Below are 16,885 nucleotides of genomic sequence, written 5' to 3'. Positions count from 1 at the left end.
CTTGTATAGCCAGGACATGTTTTTGCAGTTGTTGCACCGCAAGGGAATGAAGAGAGATCAAAATATTGGTTGGCACGATGTGTACAGGGAAAACAAAAGCTAACACAACCAGTGACAGATGATGACGGGTTCACATATCCTACAGGTTCAGTTGTTGTTGTGGGAACTTGGTTGCAAACATACATGATTACGAAGAATGGCATACCTGCATTTGAAGACTATGAGAGACACAAAACCATTATAATATATTCACACCTTATTATAGCTACAAATGTCAAGTTGTTGAAGCATCAAGAAAAACCGACTACCAAAGAGCTATGGATAGTGACTACTGTTGATCATGAAGCAATACTGGATACTCTTAAGAAAAGAGATGACCCTTCAGGCATACTTGAGTAGTAGGTTTTTAATGGTGCCTTATTTTTTTATCATGCATTTGATTTCAAACAATGATCATTAAACCTTAATGTTCAAGTTTGTTACGTGTATATTAAGGATGTGTTCAAAATGTAGGTCTATTGATGAACATTTTTTTTGGCAACACGGTTTTTGCATGCACATGGCAGGTACACTCGATATAATTGGAAGGGATGTATTTCTGCAACATGACTTATTATCATGCATTTGATGAGCTTTACAATTTTTTTATTAGACAACACTATTTGACAATTTTTGATGATATAATTATCGCAAAACCTTTATACTCATGCCGGTCTTTTTTGATGATATACAATAGTATCACATTATGATTTTTGTGTCAACATAGTGGGTTTTGTTGATATAATTCGAAGGGATGTATTTTTATAGTATATAATCCCACCTTTTCATTTATTATCATGCATTTCAGTTGAAGTGATTATCATAAAGCCTTTATGTTCATCCATGCATTTTATGTGTAGACTAACAATTCTTTAAAATACAGGTTCATGCTAGATCATTCGTTGTTGACAAGACCCTCTCTTGGTGATGGCACATATTCCTTTGTGCATTAATGAGATTAAATTTTGTGCATAAACACTAAGTCAAGTGAATGTATTGCTATTTATAAATTACCATATCTACCATCGTCTTCAACCATGTAGAGAAATGCAGTGAGAAGGGCTTTAATCAACATGCATCTTTCTTCAAAGTTATGCTTGTATACTTTGTAGAGAAACTGGTAAGTTTCATAATTATACAATCTTGTACGTCTTAAAAATGTTTCAAACGATCTTTTATAATTTGACAAAATAATTTGTATTAAGTGTTATAATTTCTTTCTTGTAGCACATTCATTCTGCATAAAAAGGTTACTTATTTTGGTCTTCATTTATATGCAGGCATTGTTGTATGTAAGCTTTTCTCTTAGGACATGAGGATGTCTGATGCAGATGAAGTGGGATTTTGTATTTGTATATCGATGTGAATTGATGTAACTTTTTTATGATGATATACAATGTCCATGAGCAAATTGGTTTAGTTATATTGATGATATACAATCATTGTATATGAGTACATTGGTGTAGTTGTATTGATAATGAAAAAAAATCATGTTTGCATATCCTTTCATGGATGTCACATGAAAGTGTAATGGTAATTATGTGTATACAATAAATGAAAATATTGATGACCATTATGTGTCTACAGTGTAATGCTTGTTTATCTATATTTTTCATTGAATGATACTGACGATTTTTTTGCCAACTTTGTAAAAAATGCTTCCCTAATAAAACCTAAGGGAAACTTGAAAAACCAATATAGGCTTTTGTATGGACCCCTCTTGTGGCCCTGTAGGTTCAAACGGGTCATTCGTAGGTGCCACGGATTTTGAGTTAGGGCTCGTCGAAGTTTGACAATTTTTAGCACTTAGGGTGCTCAAGGGACGACGCCGATAGGGTATGACCCCGAGCGTTTGACCGAGTACAGGGGAAAAATAGGAGCATGCATATGGTAATAATGCCTAACTGGACATGTTGGAACCGACGGTTCATTATCACGACGAGAAGAACAAGAAATTGGCCACGCGACAACATTCGATTGAATGAGACTGACGATTTTTTTGCCAACCGAAAAAATGCTTCCCTAATAAAACCTAAGGGAAAATTGAAAAATTGAGATAGAATTTTGTAGGGACCCCTCTCATGGACCCATAGGTTCAAATGGATCATTTGCAAGTTCCACGGATTCTAAATTAGGGCCTGTCAAAGTTTGACAATTTTTAGCACTTAGGGTGCTCAAGGGATGACGTCGGTAGGGTATGACCTTGAGCGGTCGACCGAGTGGGGGGGGGGAATAGGAGCATGAATAGGGTAATAATGCCTAACTGGACATGTCAAAGCTGATGGTTCATTATCATGATGAGCAGAACGAGAAATTGGCCACGCGACAACATTCGATTGAATGAGACTGATGATTTTTTTGCCAACTGAAAAAATGCTGCCCTAATAAAACCTTAGGGAAAATTGAAAAACCGAGATAGGATTTTGTAGGAACCCCTCTTATGGACCCATAGGTTCAAATGGATCATTCACAGGTGCCATGGATTCCGAGTTAGGGCCCTTCAAAGTTTGACAATTTTTAGCACTTAGGGTGCTCAAGCGACGACGTCGGTAGGGTATGACCCCGAGCGTTCGACCGAGTGGGTGGGAAAAATAGGAGCATGCATAGGGTAATAATTCCTAACTAGACATGTCAGAGCTGACGGTTTGTTATCACGATGAGAAGAACGAGAAATTGGCCATGCAATAACATTCAATTGAATGAGACTTACGATTTTTTTGCCAACCGAAAAAATGATGCCCTAATAAAATGTAAGGGAAACTTGAAAAACCAAGATAGGATTTTGTAGGGACCCCTCTTTTGGACCCATAGGTTCAAATGGATTGTTTGCAGGTGCCACGGATTCCGAGTTAGGGCCCGTCAAAGTTTGACAATTTTAAGCACTTAGGGTGCTCAAGGGACGACACCGGTAGGGTATGACCCCGAGCGTTCGACCGAGTGGGGGGGAAAATAGGATCCTGCATAGGGTAATAATTCCTAACTGGACATGTCAGAGTCGACGGTTTGTTATCACGATGAGCAGAATGATAAATTGGTCACGCAACAACATTCGATTGAATGAGACTGACAATTTTTTCATCAACTGAAAAAATGCTGCCCTAATAAACCATAGGGAAAATTGAAAAATAGAGATAGGATTTTATAGGGACCCCTCTTGTGGACCCGTAGGTTCAAACGGATCATTCACAGGTGCCATGGATTCCGAGTTAGGGCCCATCAAAGTTTGACAATTTTTAGCACTTAGGGTGCTCAAGGGACGACACCGGTAGGGTATGACCCCAAGTGTTTGACTGAGTGGGGGGGGAAAATAGGAGCATGCATAGGGTAATAATGCCTAACTGGACATGTCAAAGCTGATGGTTCGTTATCACGATGAGCAAAATGAGAAATTGGCTAGGCGACAACATTCGATTGAATGAGACTGATGATTTTTTCGCCAACTGAAAAAATGCTGCCCTAATAAAACCATAGGGAAAATTGAAAAACCGAGATAGGATTTTGTAGGGACCCCTCTTTTGGACTCATAGGTTCAAACGGATTGTTCTTAGGTGCCACGGATTCTGAGTTAGGATCCGTCAAAGTTTCATAATTTTTAGCACTTAGGGTGCTCAAGGGACGATGCTGATAGGGTATGACCCCAAGCATTCAACCGAGTGGGGGGAAAATAGGAGAATGCATAGGGTAATAATTCCTAACTGGACATGTCGGAGCCAACGGTTCGTTATCACGATGAGAAGAGCGAGAAATTGGCCACGCGACAACATTCGATTGAATGAGACTGACGATTTCTTCGCCAATCAAAAAATGTTGCCCTAATAAAACCGTAGTGAAACTTGAAAAAACAAGATAGGATTTTGTAGGGACCCCTCTCATGGACCCGTAGGTTCAAACGGATTATTTGCAAGTGCCACAGATTCCGAGTTAGGGCCCGTCAAAGTTTGACAATTTTTAGCACTTAGGGTGCTCAAGGGACCGTTCGCAGGTGTCGGTAGGGTATGACCCCGAGCGTTCAACCGAGTGGGGGGGTGAAATAGGAGCATGCATAGGGTAATAATGAATTGTATCAAGTATTTTTCATTAAATGAATTGTATTGTATTGTTCATTAAAATAATTGTATTGTTCATTAAATGAATTGTATTGTATTGTTCATTATACAAACAACACTTACGATGAAATGAAATGAATTGTATTGTTCATTAAATAACCATTATTAACCATTGTTAATTATTGGAATGAAGATTAAAGATTTCCATGATAACACCATGCACAAATGAGCAACAATTTATATGATCAAATATTAACTTTTGTATATATGAAAATATCAAATGATTACAAATGTATGTCCATACACAAATATGACATAAACACCAACTCAAACAAAATGTTTGTCTATATATGTGAATTTATATCCATATACAAAATATACATGCCAACTAGACATGTAAGCATCCCAAAACTATCTATAACATCCTAAGCTATTGATGGATCATCAAAATCGATCCTCTTTGTTGTACTGCTCGGCTTTGAAGGATCCTGCACAAGAAAAAACAAACCACGATTAATATTAGTTATATTATATAACTCACATTCAAAAAGTTAACATAAAAATGAACTATAATTGAACTATTCTTGTTTACCTCATCTCCACGTTTTCTCTTTGGCTTTGCAGGACTCTTGATGTATGTCTTCGGTAAAGGAGGTATGTTTTCAATATTTTCATACACAACCTACATATGTTCACAAACATGACATTGATACAAGATAGCATATAATTGTCATTGATAATAACAAATTATATCTACTAAACACAAAATAAAATAAACACACATGTACTCGAGGCATCTCTTCTTCGTCTTCATCTTCAGGTATACTGGGTGTAGTCAACAAGGATGTGAAGCCAAGAATTCTCTATACATATACACAACAAGTATATGAAACTATCAATCTATGTCTAGACGTGTATAATCACTATAAGTTATTTAAACTATTCATTCAATCATATTTGCATTCAATTACCTTTCCCTTGTCTCCAACTGCACTACTAGATCCTAAATCACACTACCCCGCACTCGTGCTGCTTGTGCCCTACAAGAGTAAAATAAGATATACATGCAAGTTACTACATAATCTAATTAATACCAATATAAATGATGAGCATGTATGTACAATAAAATACAAATGACTAGGTGCAATAATATATGTACCATCAAGCTATCAAGGCCAAATGAAATGGTCGTCAAGGTGCCCTCCTGAATTTGTGTCAACTCCTCCTCGGTCATCAACTGTTAAATAGACGAGGTAAATAAAAATTATTACTTAATATTATCTAGATTATAAATATTCATTTAAAATATAGCATGAACTGTGAAAATACAAATCTTACCACTACATAATCAATGTATGATGACGGTGCCTCCTCGCCTCTAGCATGTGAGGACTCCCTAGGGTATCCTCCAGTCTGTGTCATAACATCTGGTGCATCATGCACCTCATAATCTGCATTGTCTGCAGGAGGATCAACAGGTTATCCAACTAGACCCAAGCATACGTGCCCACACATGACACAACTATGGGGCATGCAAATGTGTGGAGCCGAGGATGACGTGTCAATGCCACCAGATGCACCACTACCATCAAAAGTAGGCTGAGCTACTGACCTAGCCTGAGAAACCAAAAGGCTACTCAAAGATTGAATAGTCGATATGGTTTGTGATGCCGCCTCACAAATGATATCTGGATGTTGCACTAGAGGTTGGGGATCAACATGAGGAGGGGGGACATATGGGCCCTGGACTACTCTGACTGCCCCAAGTCTATTTTAAGGCATACCTAAACCCACACCCTGGAAAGGTTGGATGTCAAAGTAGTTCGCATGTTTTCCTAAAACAAACTCATCATACAATTTTTTTATGAAGTAGAAGGGGACATCAAGATTGTTGTTGGGTGGTTTGTCGAAAACCATCCACCAACGATCCCAAAAGTTTTTCACAATACCATCATTTGTGCACCATTTAATAGAAAGTTTTGTTTTTTGGGGGTCTACGGGTTTACCAGTGCAAGGATTCACAAACAATGAGGCGATAGCGGCTTTGGATATCTCAAGATCCTTGATCTCCTTATAGGACAAGCCATCTGCATATTGTTCCCTCATAGAATCTCGCCACAAAAGGGCGGCATTGTGCTCTTCAGTCATGGTTTCCATACTCTTTATGATCGTTGTGAGAGGATCAAACATTGGGTTTAGGCGAGGGATCCTACGATATACATATGCAATCCCCCTCAATTTGTTCAAATTTTGTGCAATTAAATCCTGAATTGAGGGGGGATTTGGCAAAGGAGGGTTTGGTTGTTGCGGTTGTGATTGATCAATGTTTTCACTATTATCCCCCATTTTAACCTAATTGAATGTAAACAATTGAATTTAGTTAACAAATTGAAACAATTTTGTATTTGATTTTAAAAAACCTAGTTTTCATGAAAAAAACCATATTTTCAATGAAAAAACAAATAAACATTAAAAAAATACAAAAATTGAATGAAAATGATTGAAAACAATAAAAATCTTACCTTTCAATGTATTTTTTAGCAATTTTTGGGCGAAAAACTGGATATCGGATTCCCAAAAATCGTGCAGCCCGTGGATTAAAAATAACTCACAGGTTGTCACAGTCCAAATATATTGTCTCAGAAAATCGGATATCCGATTTTTATACTTAAATTATTTTAAAACAACATTACATTAGATAATATAATAATATATTATACAATATGTATTATATAATAATATATTATATATTACATATTATATAATACGTATTATATAATATATTATTATATTATAATAAAATATTATATAATACGTATTATATAATATATTATTATATTATAATAAAATATTATATAATACGTATTATATAATATATTATTATATTATAATAAAATATTATATAAAATGTATTATATAATAATATATTATATTATTATATAATTATATAATATATTATTACGTTATATATATTATATAATATTATATTATATAATATAATTATATAATATATTATTATATAATATAATTATATAATATATTATTATATAATATAATTATATAATATATTATTATATAATAAAATATTATATAGTATATAATATAATAATATATTATATTATTATATTATATAATATATTATTATTTTATATAATATAATAATATATTATATAATTATATATATTATATAATATAATATAATATTTTATAATCTAATATTATATTATATATTACAATACATAATATATAATATAATATAATAATATATTATATATTATATAATATGTAATATATTATTATATTACATTATATATTATATAATTTATTTTTTAATTTAAAATTACAAATAAAAATCGGATATCCGATAATATCGAATATCCGATTTTATCCGATATCCGATTTGCTTAGGTGTTTACCATGCCAAGGTGTACTGACACCCAGGCCAAGCAAAAAGTCAACACGGATTTTCGCGTTTTTAGGCGAGTGGAGAAGGCCATTTTTTTCACATCTCCACTTTTTGGCCCCCCATGATCCTGCACTAACCCGTAGTCCTTCACCATGGGACCAAAGAATCTTGTGCATAACCCCTATAAATCATTAAAATTTGGATCAGAAATGAGGGTGTTATCTCCTGCCCAAACATCCTCCCAGAATCTGATTTTGTTCCCCTTGTCAATTCTCCATTTGAGACTATCTAGGATGAAATTCTTGCATTTTTAAATATTATTCCAAATCTTTGAGCCGGTAAGGAGATTTCCCAAAGAAAGGACCCTATTATAAAAAAAAATCGAGTTAAGCTACTTAGCCTTCATAATATTGCACCAATCACAATTTCCTAAAGTTAGCCTCCACCCCATTTTGATTATCAAGGATTTGTTAAGGACAATCATCTTTCTAATTCTTAGTCCTCCTTGGTGTTTCAATTTACAAACCGTGTCACAATTAACTAAAGCCATTCTTATTTTATCTTCCAGACCAGTCCAAAGGAAATTTTTCTAAACTCTTTCAAGTTTCTTAGCCATATTCCTTGTGATCTTGGAAAGAGATAAGAAGTAAACCAGAATTACCTAGAGATAAGCAGTAAGGAGTTGAAGCTTCCCTGCATTACATAGGAGTTTACCTTTCCAACCGGCCAATTTCTTTTGTAGTCTCTCGAGAATGGAATTCCAAAAGACCAGGGTGACTTCTCTAACCATCAGTGGGAGGCCCAGATACGTGCTAGGAAGAATCACACTTTGACAGCATAAGATTTTTTTAATCTTATTTTGGAGATCCATGGGGGTATTGAAGAAATAGATGTTACTTTTCTGGTAATTGATATGTTGGCCTGAAACCGAGGCATAGTTCATAAGACAAGTTTTCCATTCTCTAGCTTCAATTACAAAGGCCTTACTAAAAAGGATCCAGTATCATCCACAAACTGTTGTAAAACTAAGGAGGGGAGGGTAGAAGCAGCCTTAATTCCTAAAATTCTTCTATTGTGAACCAGCTTCATAAAGTTTCTACTTAGAACTTCAACAAGCATTATGAAAAGATAGGGTTATGGGGAATCACCCTATCTAATGCCCTTTTCAGGGCCAAAGAATCCCCTTGGAACACCATTAACCATTATAGAGTACTTCATAGTTTCAACACATTGTGGAATCAAATTGATGAATCTATCACATAAACCAATGTGGGAGAGGACTTTGTATAGAAATCTCTAGTTAACTCTATCATAAGCCTTAGAGATATCGAGCTTCAGAACCATACCTAACATTTTGCATTTGTCCATAGAATGAATAACTTCATGAGTGTTAATGATTGCATCAAGAATTTGCCTTCCAGGTACAAAGCCCTTTTGGTTGCAATTAATGATCCCATCCAGGAAAGGCTTAATCCTATTGACAAGCACCTTGGAGAAAATCTTGTAGATGGTGTTGCAGAGGTTGATGGGCCTAAAGTCTCCAATCTTCTTAGGCTCTTGAATTTTCAGAATCGGGACAATGAAAGTGTTATTAAGTTTCTTCAAGGACTTACCAATATGAAAGAAATATCTTGTCACTCTTGTAACATCATAAGCAACAATGTCCCAAAATTCCTGGAAGAAAGCAAGAGGGAAACCATCTGGTCCAGGGGTTTTGTAAGCACCCATAGAGAACACAGCTTCATGGACTTCTTCCTCAGAGATGGGGGCAAAAATTTGAACATTATCAGTTGAGCTTATAACATGTGGAGCGGAATCTAAGGGTTGATCCTCCAAAAAAGGAGAGACGTTGTCACGATCCTTCATAAAGGCGCTTAAGAAATGGTTCACTGCCATCTCCCCAATAAGAGGCTCCTCATTAATTTCTTGATTTATGTCATTCAAAAGGCACCTAATGGTGTTCATTTTCTTGTGTTTGCAAGCAGATTTGTGGAAGAATGACGAGTTCCTATCACCTTCCTTAAGCCATTGAATTCTTGATCTTTGCTTTCAATAAATTTCCTCTTTACTTAAAACATCCTTCCATTTCTTTCTCCAAGCTTCTTCATCATGGAGAGCCAGAGATTGGTCACCCCTAGTCATAGAATTTTGAAGTAATTCAAGTTTTTGGGTGATTTATTTTTTGGCAAAGAAGATATCACAAAAGGTAGATCTATTCCAACCTTTAACATTCCTCCTGATGATTTCCAGCTTCTAAGAGACTCGAAACATGGCAGACCCTTGGACTATTTCATCCACCAAGTCCGAATACATTCTTTAAAATCAAGATGTCTACTCCACATAATCTCATAGCGAAAAGGGGTAGGTCCAGACAAAGGCCTATCAATCCAAGTAAGCAGGATCGGGTTATGGTCAGAGATTGTCTTGGGAGAGCTTTGAGAGAAGCATTGAAACCGATATCCTAGTTAGAAGAGACCAGAAACCTATCAAGTTTGACCTGAATAAGACTATCACCTTTCTTGTTATTAGACCAAGTGAAAGATTGGCCAGAAATCTCAATGTCAAGAAGACCAGATTTGCTAATGAAGTCTGACAAATCAATCATACTGTCAGAGTAGTCCAAAGTTCTGCCAGATTTTTTAGAGGGAAAGAGGGGGAAGTTGAAGTCGCTCACCACCATCCAAAGAGAACTCATATCATTAACAAAAAAAAGAAGAAATTTCATCCCAGATCACTTTCCTTCCAAACCTTGTATTAGGGGCGTAAACATTAAATAAGGTTCATCTGCACTTATCAGAGGTGAAGGTTACAGCTAGATAGTTCGGGGAATGGAAGAAAAGAGTTTCATTCAGCTTTTGAGGGTTCCACAAAGTGACCACACCACCCGATGCACCATTAGCATCACTCATAAGAAACGAGGCCCCATGCCATATATTATCAACTACACTAGAGAAAATAAGAGCAGTGATTTTAACTTCTTGAAGGAGGAGCACATCAAGTTTAGATTCAAAAATATAGTTCCTCAACTCAAATTGCTTATGAAGATTGTTTAATCCCCTCATATTCCATGAAATAAATTTCATTTTTTGAATTTAGTGTTACTATCTAAGGTCCTCTGCCTTCCATTCTCAATTTCCCTTGCCATTTCTTTGCATCTTGCAACCCTTTGATTTGGTCGACCTGCCTTGCTCTCATATCCTACATCAATCTTCCAGCTTTCCTCTTTTGGGTTGTCCACTCATCATCATCACCAAAATGCTCTCCTTTAATGGTTGAGGAGGAGCCGATTTTCCTGACATCTAGAGTAGCTTGCTCAGCATGTCTAGTAGTCCTATGATCTAGATTACCATTCTTTTCAAAAGTATCATTGCTCTTGCCTTCCTGAGTCTCAGAGGATGCAACCAGATGAGACCCTTTGTCCTAGATTTTCAATGGATCATCAACAAATTTCACAACAAGGTAATCAAAATTGTGACAACTCATTCCCTCGGCATTGACAACACCCTTTTGGGTATCAAAAGCAGAGGCATCAATTGAAATAGGATTTTTTTCAATACAAAAAGATTTTCTATTATTAAATTATCCTTGGGTGCTCAATTATGAATTATCTATCCAATACATATTTAATCTTATTTATTAATTCTATGATGTTATGATTTTCAGATTGATTAATAATTAGAATCAAATACAATTAAAGGTGCATTTGATTGTTGGATAAACGTCGTTCAATTACACCTTCTAAAAATCATTAAGATACATAAAAATGATTTAAGATTGCAAGATTAATGTCACCTTATTCTAACAAAATGTGCATCATCAAGTTCCAAATTCTGTCACAAAATTGAAAGTTAAATACCCTTATCCTTTCCATTTAATTTAAAACCATATATTTTCATATGATCATACCTAACTCCTATCATTAATCAAATCTAAATTCATTTATGCTTATTGATTGCGTTTATTAAATTAGCCTAGATTTATGTAAAACAACATTAAATCAAGAGCAAGTGATGAAATCATCATATCACAAAGCTTTATGATAGATTCTTTTCATACCTTTTAAGAGCTTAATTATTATATTACTGAAAATGGTCACTCCTGCCTATTAAAGTAAAGTCGATTTGCAGTATCTGTACAAATTCTTGTATTGTTCTTTTTTCTTTATTGAAATGAGCATGTGCATCTACAATCCCTTTCGGTGCTTTGAGTGAAATATTAGTAAGCCGTACATTTCCAAGCCTTCCAAATTTTACATACGTCTATTCAATTTCACTCAGAATGAACTGTCATATCCTCCGACATGCCCAATTATATTGGACAACTTACAAGAAGAGATGCATACAAATCATAAACCATCCTGCACTTGGGGATACAACAGAATCAGTCATTGATGTCTAAAGTTTAAACATTATTTTCAAAGAAAGATATGACATGATCATAAAGCTCCTGCTTGCAATTGTAGGCAAGAATGAAGTCCAAATGAGCATAATTAGGCTTGTATAGATATTGAAAGCCTTGACCACCCAAGTCAATCTTAAGCCTTTCCACATCCAATTCATTTGCCAAGGCATCCTTCTCTCCTGCAGCCAGGAACAGCTTCTGTTTGGGGACCTTGGATAAATCATATTCAGGAGGGTCTTTGGAACCATATTTTATAAAGTTCTGTAACAACCCATAATCGTATTTCTGGAACTTGTTTGCTCTATATACTGCATGCATTAGGTTAATGAGTCAACTTGTGAAACATGTTCAAAACTTGAGGGTTTGTAGCATTTTAAATAACCCCTTTTACTTGATACCCTTTTCCTTATTAAAGACTTAAACAATCCATTATATAAACTTATAAAGCATACAGCTTCAGGAAGAATTGCTCATTGATTCAAACAATTAGTCTTTAAAGTTTACATAATTGCTATGGAAGTTGTATTCTTAATGCCCCTATTTTTGGTTTAAATTCAAAATGCAGAACATAGCAATATAATGCTTACTCTGAGCGAGATGAGCTAAGTTCTTGGTTGAAGTAGTTTGAGTCTCATATTTCTCATAGAAAGCTCTCCTTGAATTGTTGATGCAACAATTAATGCCTGATCGATTGATCGATTGATCGATTTTAGTAATATTGTTTTCTTATAAAGACAAAATTATCATGGGGATTAATTTCAAAGCCCAAAAAAGGTATGATGTTTACCTGTGAAAGTATCAGTTAAGCCTTCAAAGCAACGTGTGTTTGCTGCTGCACATATCATGTCCACATACTGCTTTCCTGTTTTCCTGCATAGATTAGTAAGTTTTTGTGTCATATTGATTGCTGAATTTGTTTCATTTGATTGCTTGTTTGGTGTCTCAGGATTAAACAAGATAAGAACAAAAAAGTTGGGATGAAGTGATTGCTAAATTTTCTTCATATTATTCTTATCTAGTGTCTCTGAGTCTGGATTACACAAGATCAGAATAAGAAATTTGGGATGAAGAGTATGGACTCACGTTTTTGTGCTGAATGAGTGCAATCCCAGATCCTGAAAGACCTGAGAAAAAACAAAATTTATGCTCCCATTAGCTAAAGATTTTGAAAGTGTATACTATCATAAATGATTAAATAAAAAGCTTTCACAAGAATAGCATCTAGCCTCAGAAAAACTATGGTTAATCAACTCACAATTGCATACAAATCAGAAGATTTGGTAGCTCAGACTCTGAGAATTAAACATTATATATATATATATAAGCTGTGATGTTAATGAAGTAGACAACCAATCAAATCAGTACGTAGAAAAAGATTAAACATTTTGACCTATTTGAAGTAGAACTAGTTGAATTTATTAAGGATTCAAGAAGAGAGAAGCTTAAGGAAAGTCCACAGACTATTTTAAAAACTTTACAGAGCTTTGGTTTTGAGAACTTACTTTGTCCAGATGAAGAACTGCAGCAGCAACTCCAATGGGTGTATATGCGTGGGAAACATACGCAACAGGGGCCAATAATGCCACTTTTTCCACCTTGTCTCCAATACTCCCTTCACTAAAAGCAGCTAAAGCAGCTTGAGTACCCTTCCAATGCCATTCCCAAACTAATTAGTTACAATTAAGTACCCACTAATCTTGCATGCACCTTCATAAGAAGAAAAGTATAAATATCAGGACCAAGCTACCTGAGAGAATCCTATGAAGTGCATATTTCTCTTGGTTATGTTGTTTACCAAATACACCATGGTTGGAAGGTCTATTGCTGCTAGTTCATCCACACTCCAGTCCCAATACGCCTGATGATTCAATTGATTAATGTTTTTGAGTATACATATATCAAGTTGCTTGAAAGTGCTTCTAGTTGCAATTGTCTAGAGATCAACCAGAAGCACTTTCAAGCACTATTATGAACTGTAAAAAGATCACATCTATTATATATCAAGGTGTTGAAATGTTGTATTGGTTTTGTTCCTACATATATATACCTTGTCATTCTCTGTCAAATACTCATGTCCGTAGCTAAAACTTGTTGTCCTTGCATTGCCAATCCAGACATCATAGCCTGCATCAGCTAGAATGAAGGCAGGGGATTCACCAGGTGGATTCAGAATCCAACTATCCCCACCCTGTATGAACACCATATAAGTTTATAACAATATCCAGTATTATAAATAAATTGCTCTAGGTTTCTAGATAGGTAGACTAAGCTATTATGAATCAAGTAGTTTATACTCACTGATAAAACACCATGATTGAGCAGAACTGGACCCTTAGAGAAGGAAGGAATGTTGAGCCTCTGGACCCCCAGTTTAAAGCCGTCTGATGTTCCAATCTGCAACAAAAGCATTAATAATAGTGAGTACGTTTGAGTTTCAATTCACATTAATAACAGTGAGCACGTTTGAGTTTCAATTCACATTAATAATACTGAGCATGTTTGAGTTTCAATTCACATTAATAATAGTGAATACTTTTGAGCTTCAATTCGCATTCATAATAGTGAATACTTTTGAGTTTCAATTCGCATTGATAATAGTGAATATTTCTGAGTTTCAATTCACATTCATGAAACCAACATAAAGAGGGCTTGTGGATTTGTAATAGGAAATTCGTTGGGCTTGTGTACTAGTTGATCAAAGCCACAAATAATCCACACGGTATCAAGCTAGGTGAATACAAGCAGTGTATCACACTCGGAAATATACTTACAGGATATCAGTAGCTCAATGCAAGAGCAGTTTGAAGGTCCCGGGTTTGAGTGTTAGCTGGTTCATAATTTTTAATATGATATTAGTTCTAGGCTAGATAAGCTCAAACACACACAAGCGGATGTTGAAGTTCAATTCAAAACTACTAGTACTAAAATCTAAATAAGGCATGCAGCTCGTTAGGCTGGAAATCATAACCCAAGAAAATATTTGAACATATGGAGGATCTGCAGCTGACTAGGTTTGATTTATCAAACGTAACCTAGAAAGTTTGTAAACATAAAGAGACCCAACATACCATCAAGTTGGCAGTTGGAGTCCTAATTGATCTTTGGTTTTCAAACATAGTATCAATCCACAGGTAACTGGTTCTATGGTTTTCAATGTGGTACCAATCAGAAGCTAATTTAACTCAAGGGACTGTAGGAATTGAGGAGGGTACTGCAAATAAAACTCACACTTCCCAAAACATTGGATGCTGGAGTGTTGGAGACTAAATTCACTCTCTCCAAAAGCAGTTCAAGAAGAATTGAGAGTTTAATCCAGCAACATGAAGCTTAACTCTTTTACTCTTTTACAGGACGAGTCCTCTTATGCCCTCTCTCACAAGTGATGCTTCAATCGACTCTCCTCCACACCACAAATCACGAGTTGAACCCACAACCTGAGGTACCCAGAGGAACAGCTGAGACCGAGTGAGCTAAATTAACCCCAGGGGTCAAGCAATTCAATATTAGAGCACCTATAAAGTCCTTCAAAAAACTTTGGTATGTATCCTAGCTGATCCATAGTTTGTCTGTAAGAATTAATTCAAAAATAATCAAAATTGTAGCTGGAGGAATGTAGATTTGAGGCAGGATATTAAAAAAACTTAATAATAACCCAAATGCTTGAATCTGATTAGCCCAGATAAACCCACCACTAAAGCAACCTCCCATTCAATCAAGTCCCAGACAGTCTACACTTTTCAGCCAAATCAAAAACAACTGAAGAAAAATCAAGATTACAAGTAAAACATTAGAATTTGAAAAGGCTAACCAATCCTACAAAAAATACTCACGGAATACTCATGACAATTATATTTGGAATAGGGCTGCACAAATATAGAACATAGTCCGCCTTGGTACTTCTCAGACCTTATAACTCCATTGATACTGCTAAGCCCTGAAACAATCCATGTATGCCAACAAAAAGTGGAGACCAACAATGCAAAGACATGAACTTTCTTACAGACCTCCATATTGTTGTGCACAGCCACACACTACAATTAATTATCAACTAAGTACCACCATCACACACACATATCTGTATATATACACTTAGACAGACTGCTCCTGGAGGAATCAGTATTCTCCACTGAATAATTTTTTTCTTTTTGGGAATGGATCTAGCAGGGGAGATTGTCTGCAAACCCCTTTCACACAGAGAAACAAGTAATCCCAAGTGTGAACAGGTACACAAAAACTGCCTCATAATCGTGCATGGCCTTTTGCTAAATGTGAAAAGGTGATAGGTTCCAAATCGGTGGCACCTCTGTAAAACTCATCTTCTTTCAAAAATGTCATCATTTTGTCAAATACATCATCGAACACTATCTCACGCATTACGAGAAGTCTAAGAAAGGAAAAGGCTAAGATGGGCCCAAATCCTGAGCCCCATTTCAGGTTTAAATTAATGGTTTTCATGAGCTGAAAATGGAGACTTCTTCGCTGTCCGGTTAAACATTGTAAAAAATGGTTTTTATGAGCTGAAAATAGAGAGACTTCTTCGCTGTCCAACCTAAACATTGGGACAAACCAAGAAAATTGGTAGACCAGATTACGTAGAGATAAGGATGGCTTAGAATCTCCATTTTTTCCCAGAGAGGATGAAGTTGCCTTTGTGGGTAAGGTTTGTCTTGCATGCCAAATTAGATTTTGTTTTCTTTGTAGGTTATGGAATGGTAAAGCTAAGAATTTCTCAGCAAGTTTCTACAATCTATTAGATATCATCTAAAGAAACTTTTACAAAAGTGGTTTTATGAATAACAGATATCAAGTTTCCACAATCTATTAGATATCATCTAGAGTGCTTTAGAATCACATTCCATCTTTTTATAAATTTTTATTATTATAAAAAATATTTTAATGTTAAGGTGGGTTTTGTGTCCTCACTTTCTTAATGCTCATGATAAGGAAAGCGTGGTTATAGCTAACTTTCTACATCTACAAATTTTAAATGGTA

General features: G+C 35.5%; 1 protein-coding gene across 1 annotated transcript; it reads right to left on the bottom strand.

Moving 5' to 3' along the window:
* Window positions 1-11,622: 11,622 nt before the first annotated feature.
* LOC131044524 (triacylglycerol lipase 1) lies at window positions 11,623-16,635 on the bottom strand. The gene is made up of 9 exons (XM_057977870.2): window positions 15,723-16,635; window positions 14,191-14,286; window positions 13,940-14,080; window positions 13,640-13,750; window positions 13,395-13,538; window positions 12,976-13,016; window positions 12,680-12,762; window positions 12,480-12,575; window positions 11,623-12,200 (listed from the first exon to the last, which is right to left on the bottom strand). The coding sequence occupies exons 1-9, from the start codon at window positions 15,900-15,902 to the stop codon at window positions 11,893-11,895; spliced, it is 1,200 nt and encodes a 399-aa protein (XP_057833853.1). The 5' UTR covers window positions 15,903-16,635; the 3' UTR covers window positions 11,623-11,892.
* Window positions 16,636-16,885: the final 250 nt, after the last annotated feature.

The sequence above is a fragment of the Cryptomeria japonica genome, chromosome 9, assembly GCF_030272615.1.
Source record: "Cryptomeria japonica chromosome 9, Sugi_1.0, whole genome shotgun sequence".
Classification (NCBI taxonomy): domain Eukaryota; kingdom Viridiplantae; phylum Streptophyta; class Pinopsida; order Cupressales; family Cupressaceae; genus Cryptomeria; species Cryptomeria japonica.
Note: the sequence above shows the minus strand (reverse complement) of the source record. Positions and strands in the feature narration are given on the sequence as shown.

Bases quoted from the DNA above. Each gene is read 5' to 3' on its own strand.
- LOC131044524 (XM_057977870.2), bottom strand. From the start codon at position 15,902: ATGGAGGTCTGTAAGAAAGTTCATGTCTTTGCATTGTTGGTCTCCACT. The intron at 14,287-15,722 runs GTGAGTATTTTT...CTTTTGTTGCAG, and splicing joins ATAATTGTCATGAGTATTCC to ATTGGAACATCAGACGGCTT. The intron at 13,751-13,939 runs GTATATATATGT...TTGAATCATCAG, and splicing joins ATTTGACAGAGAATGACAAG to GCGTATTGGGACTGGAGTGT.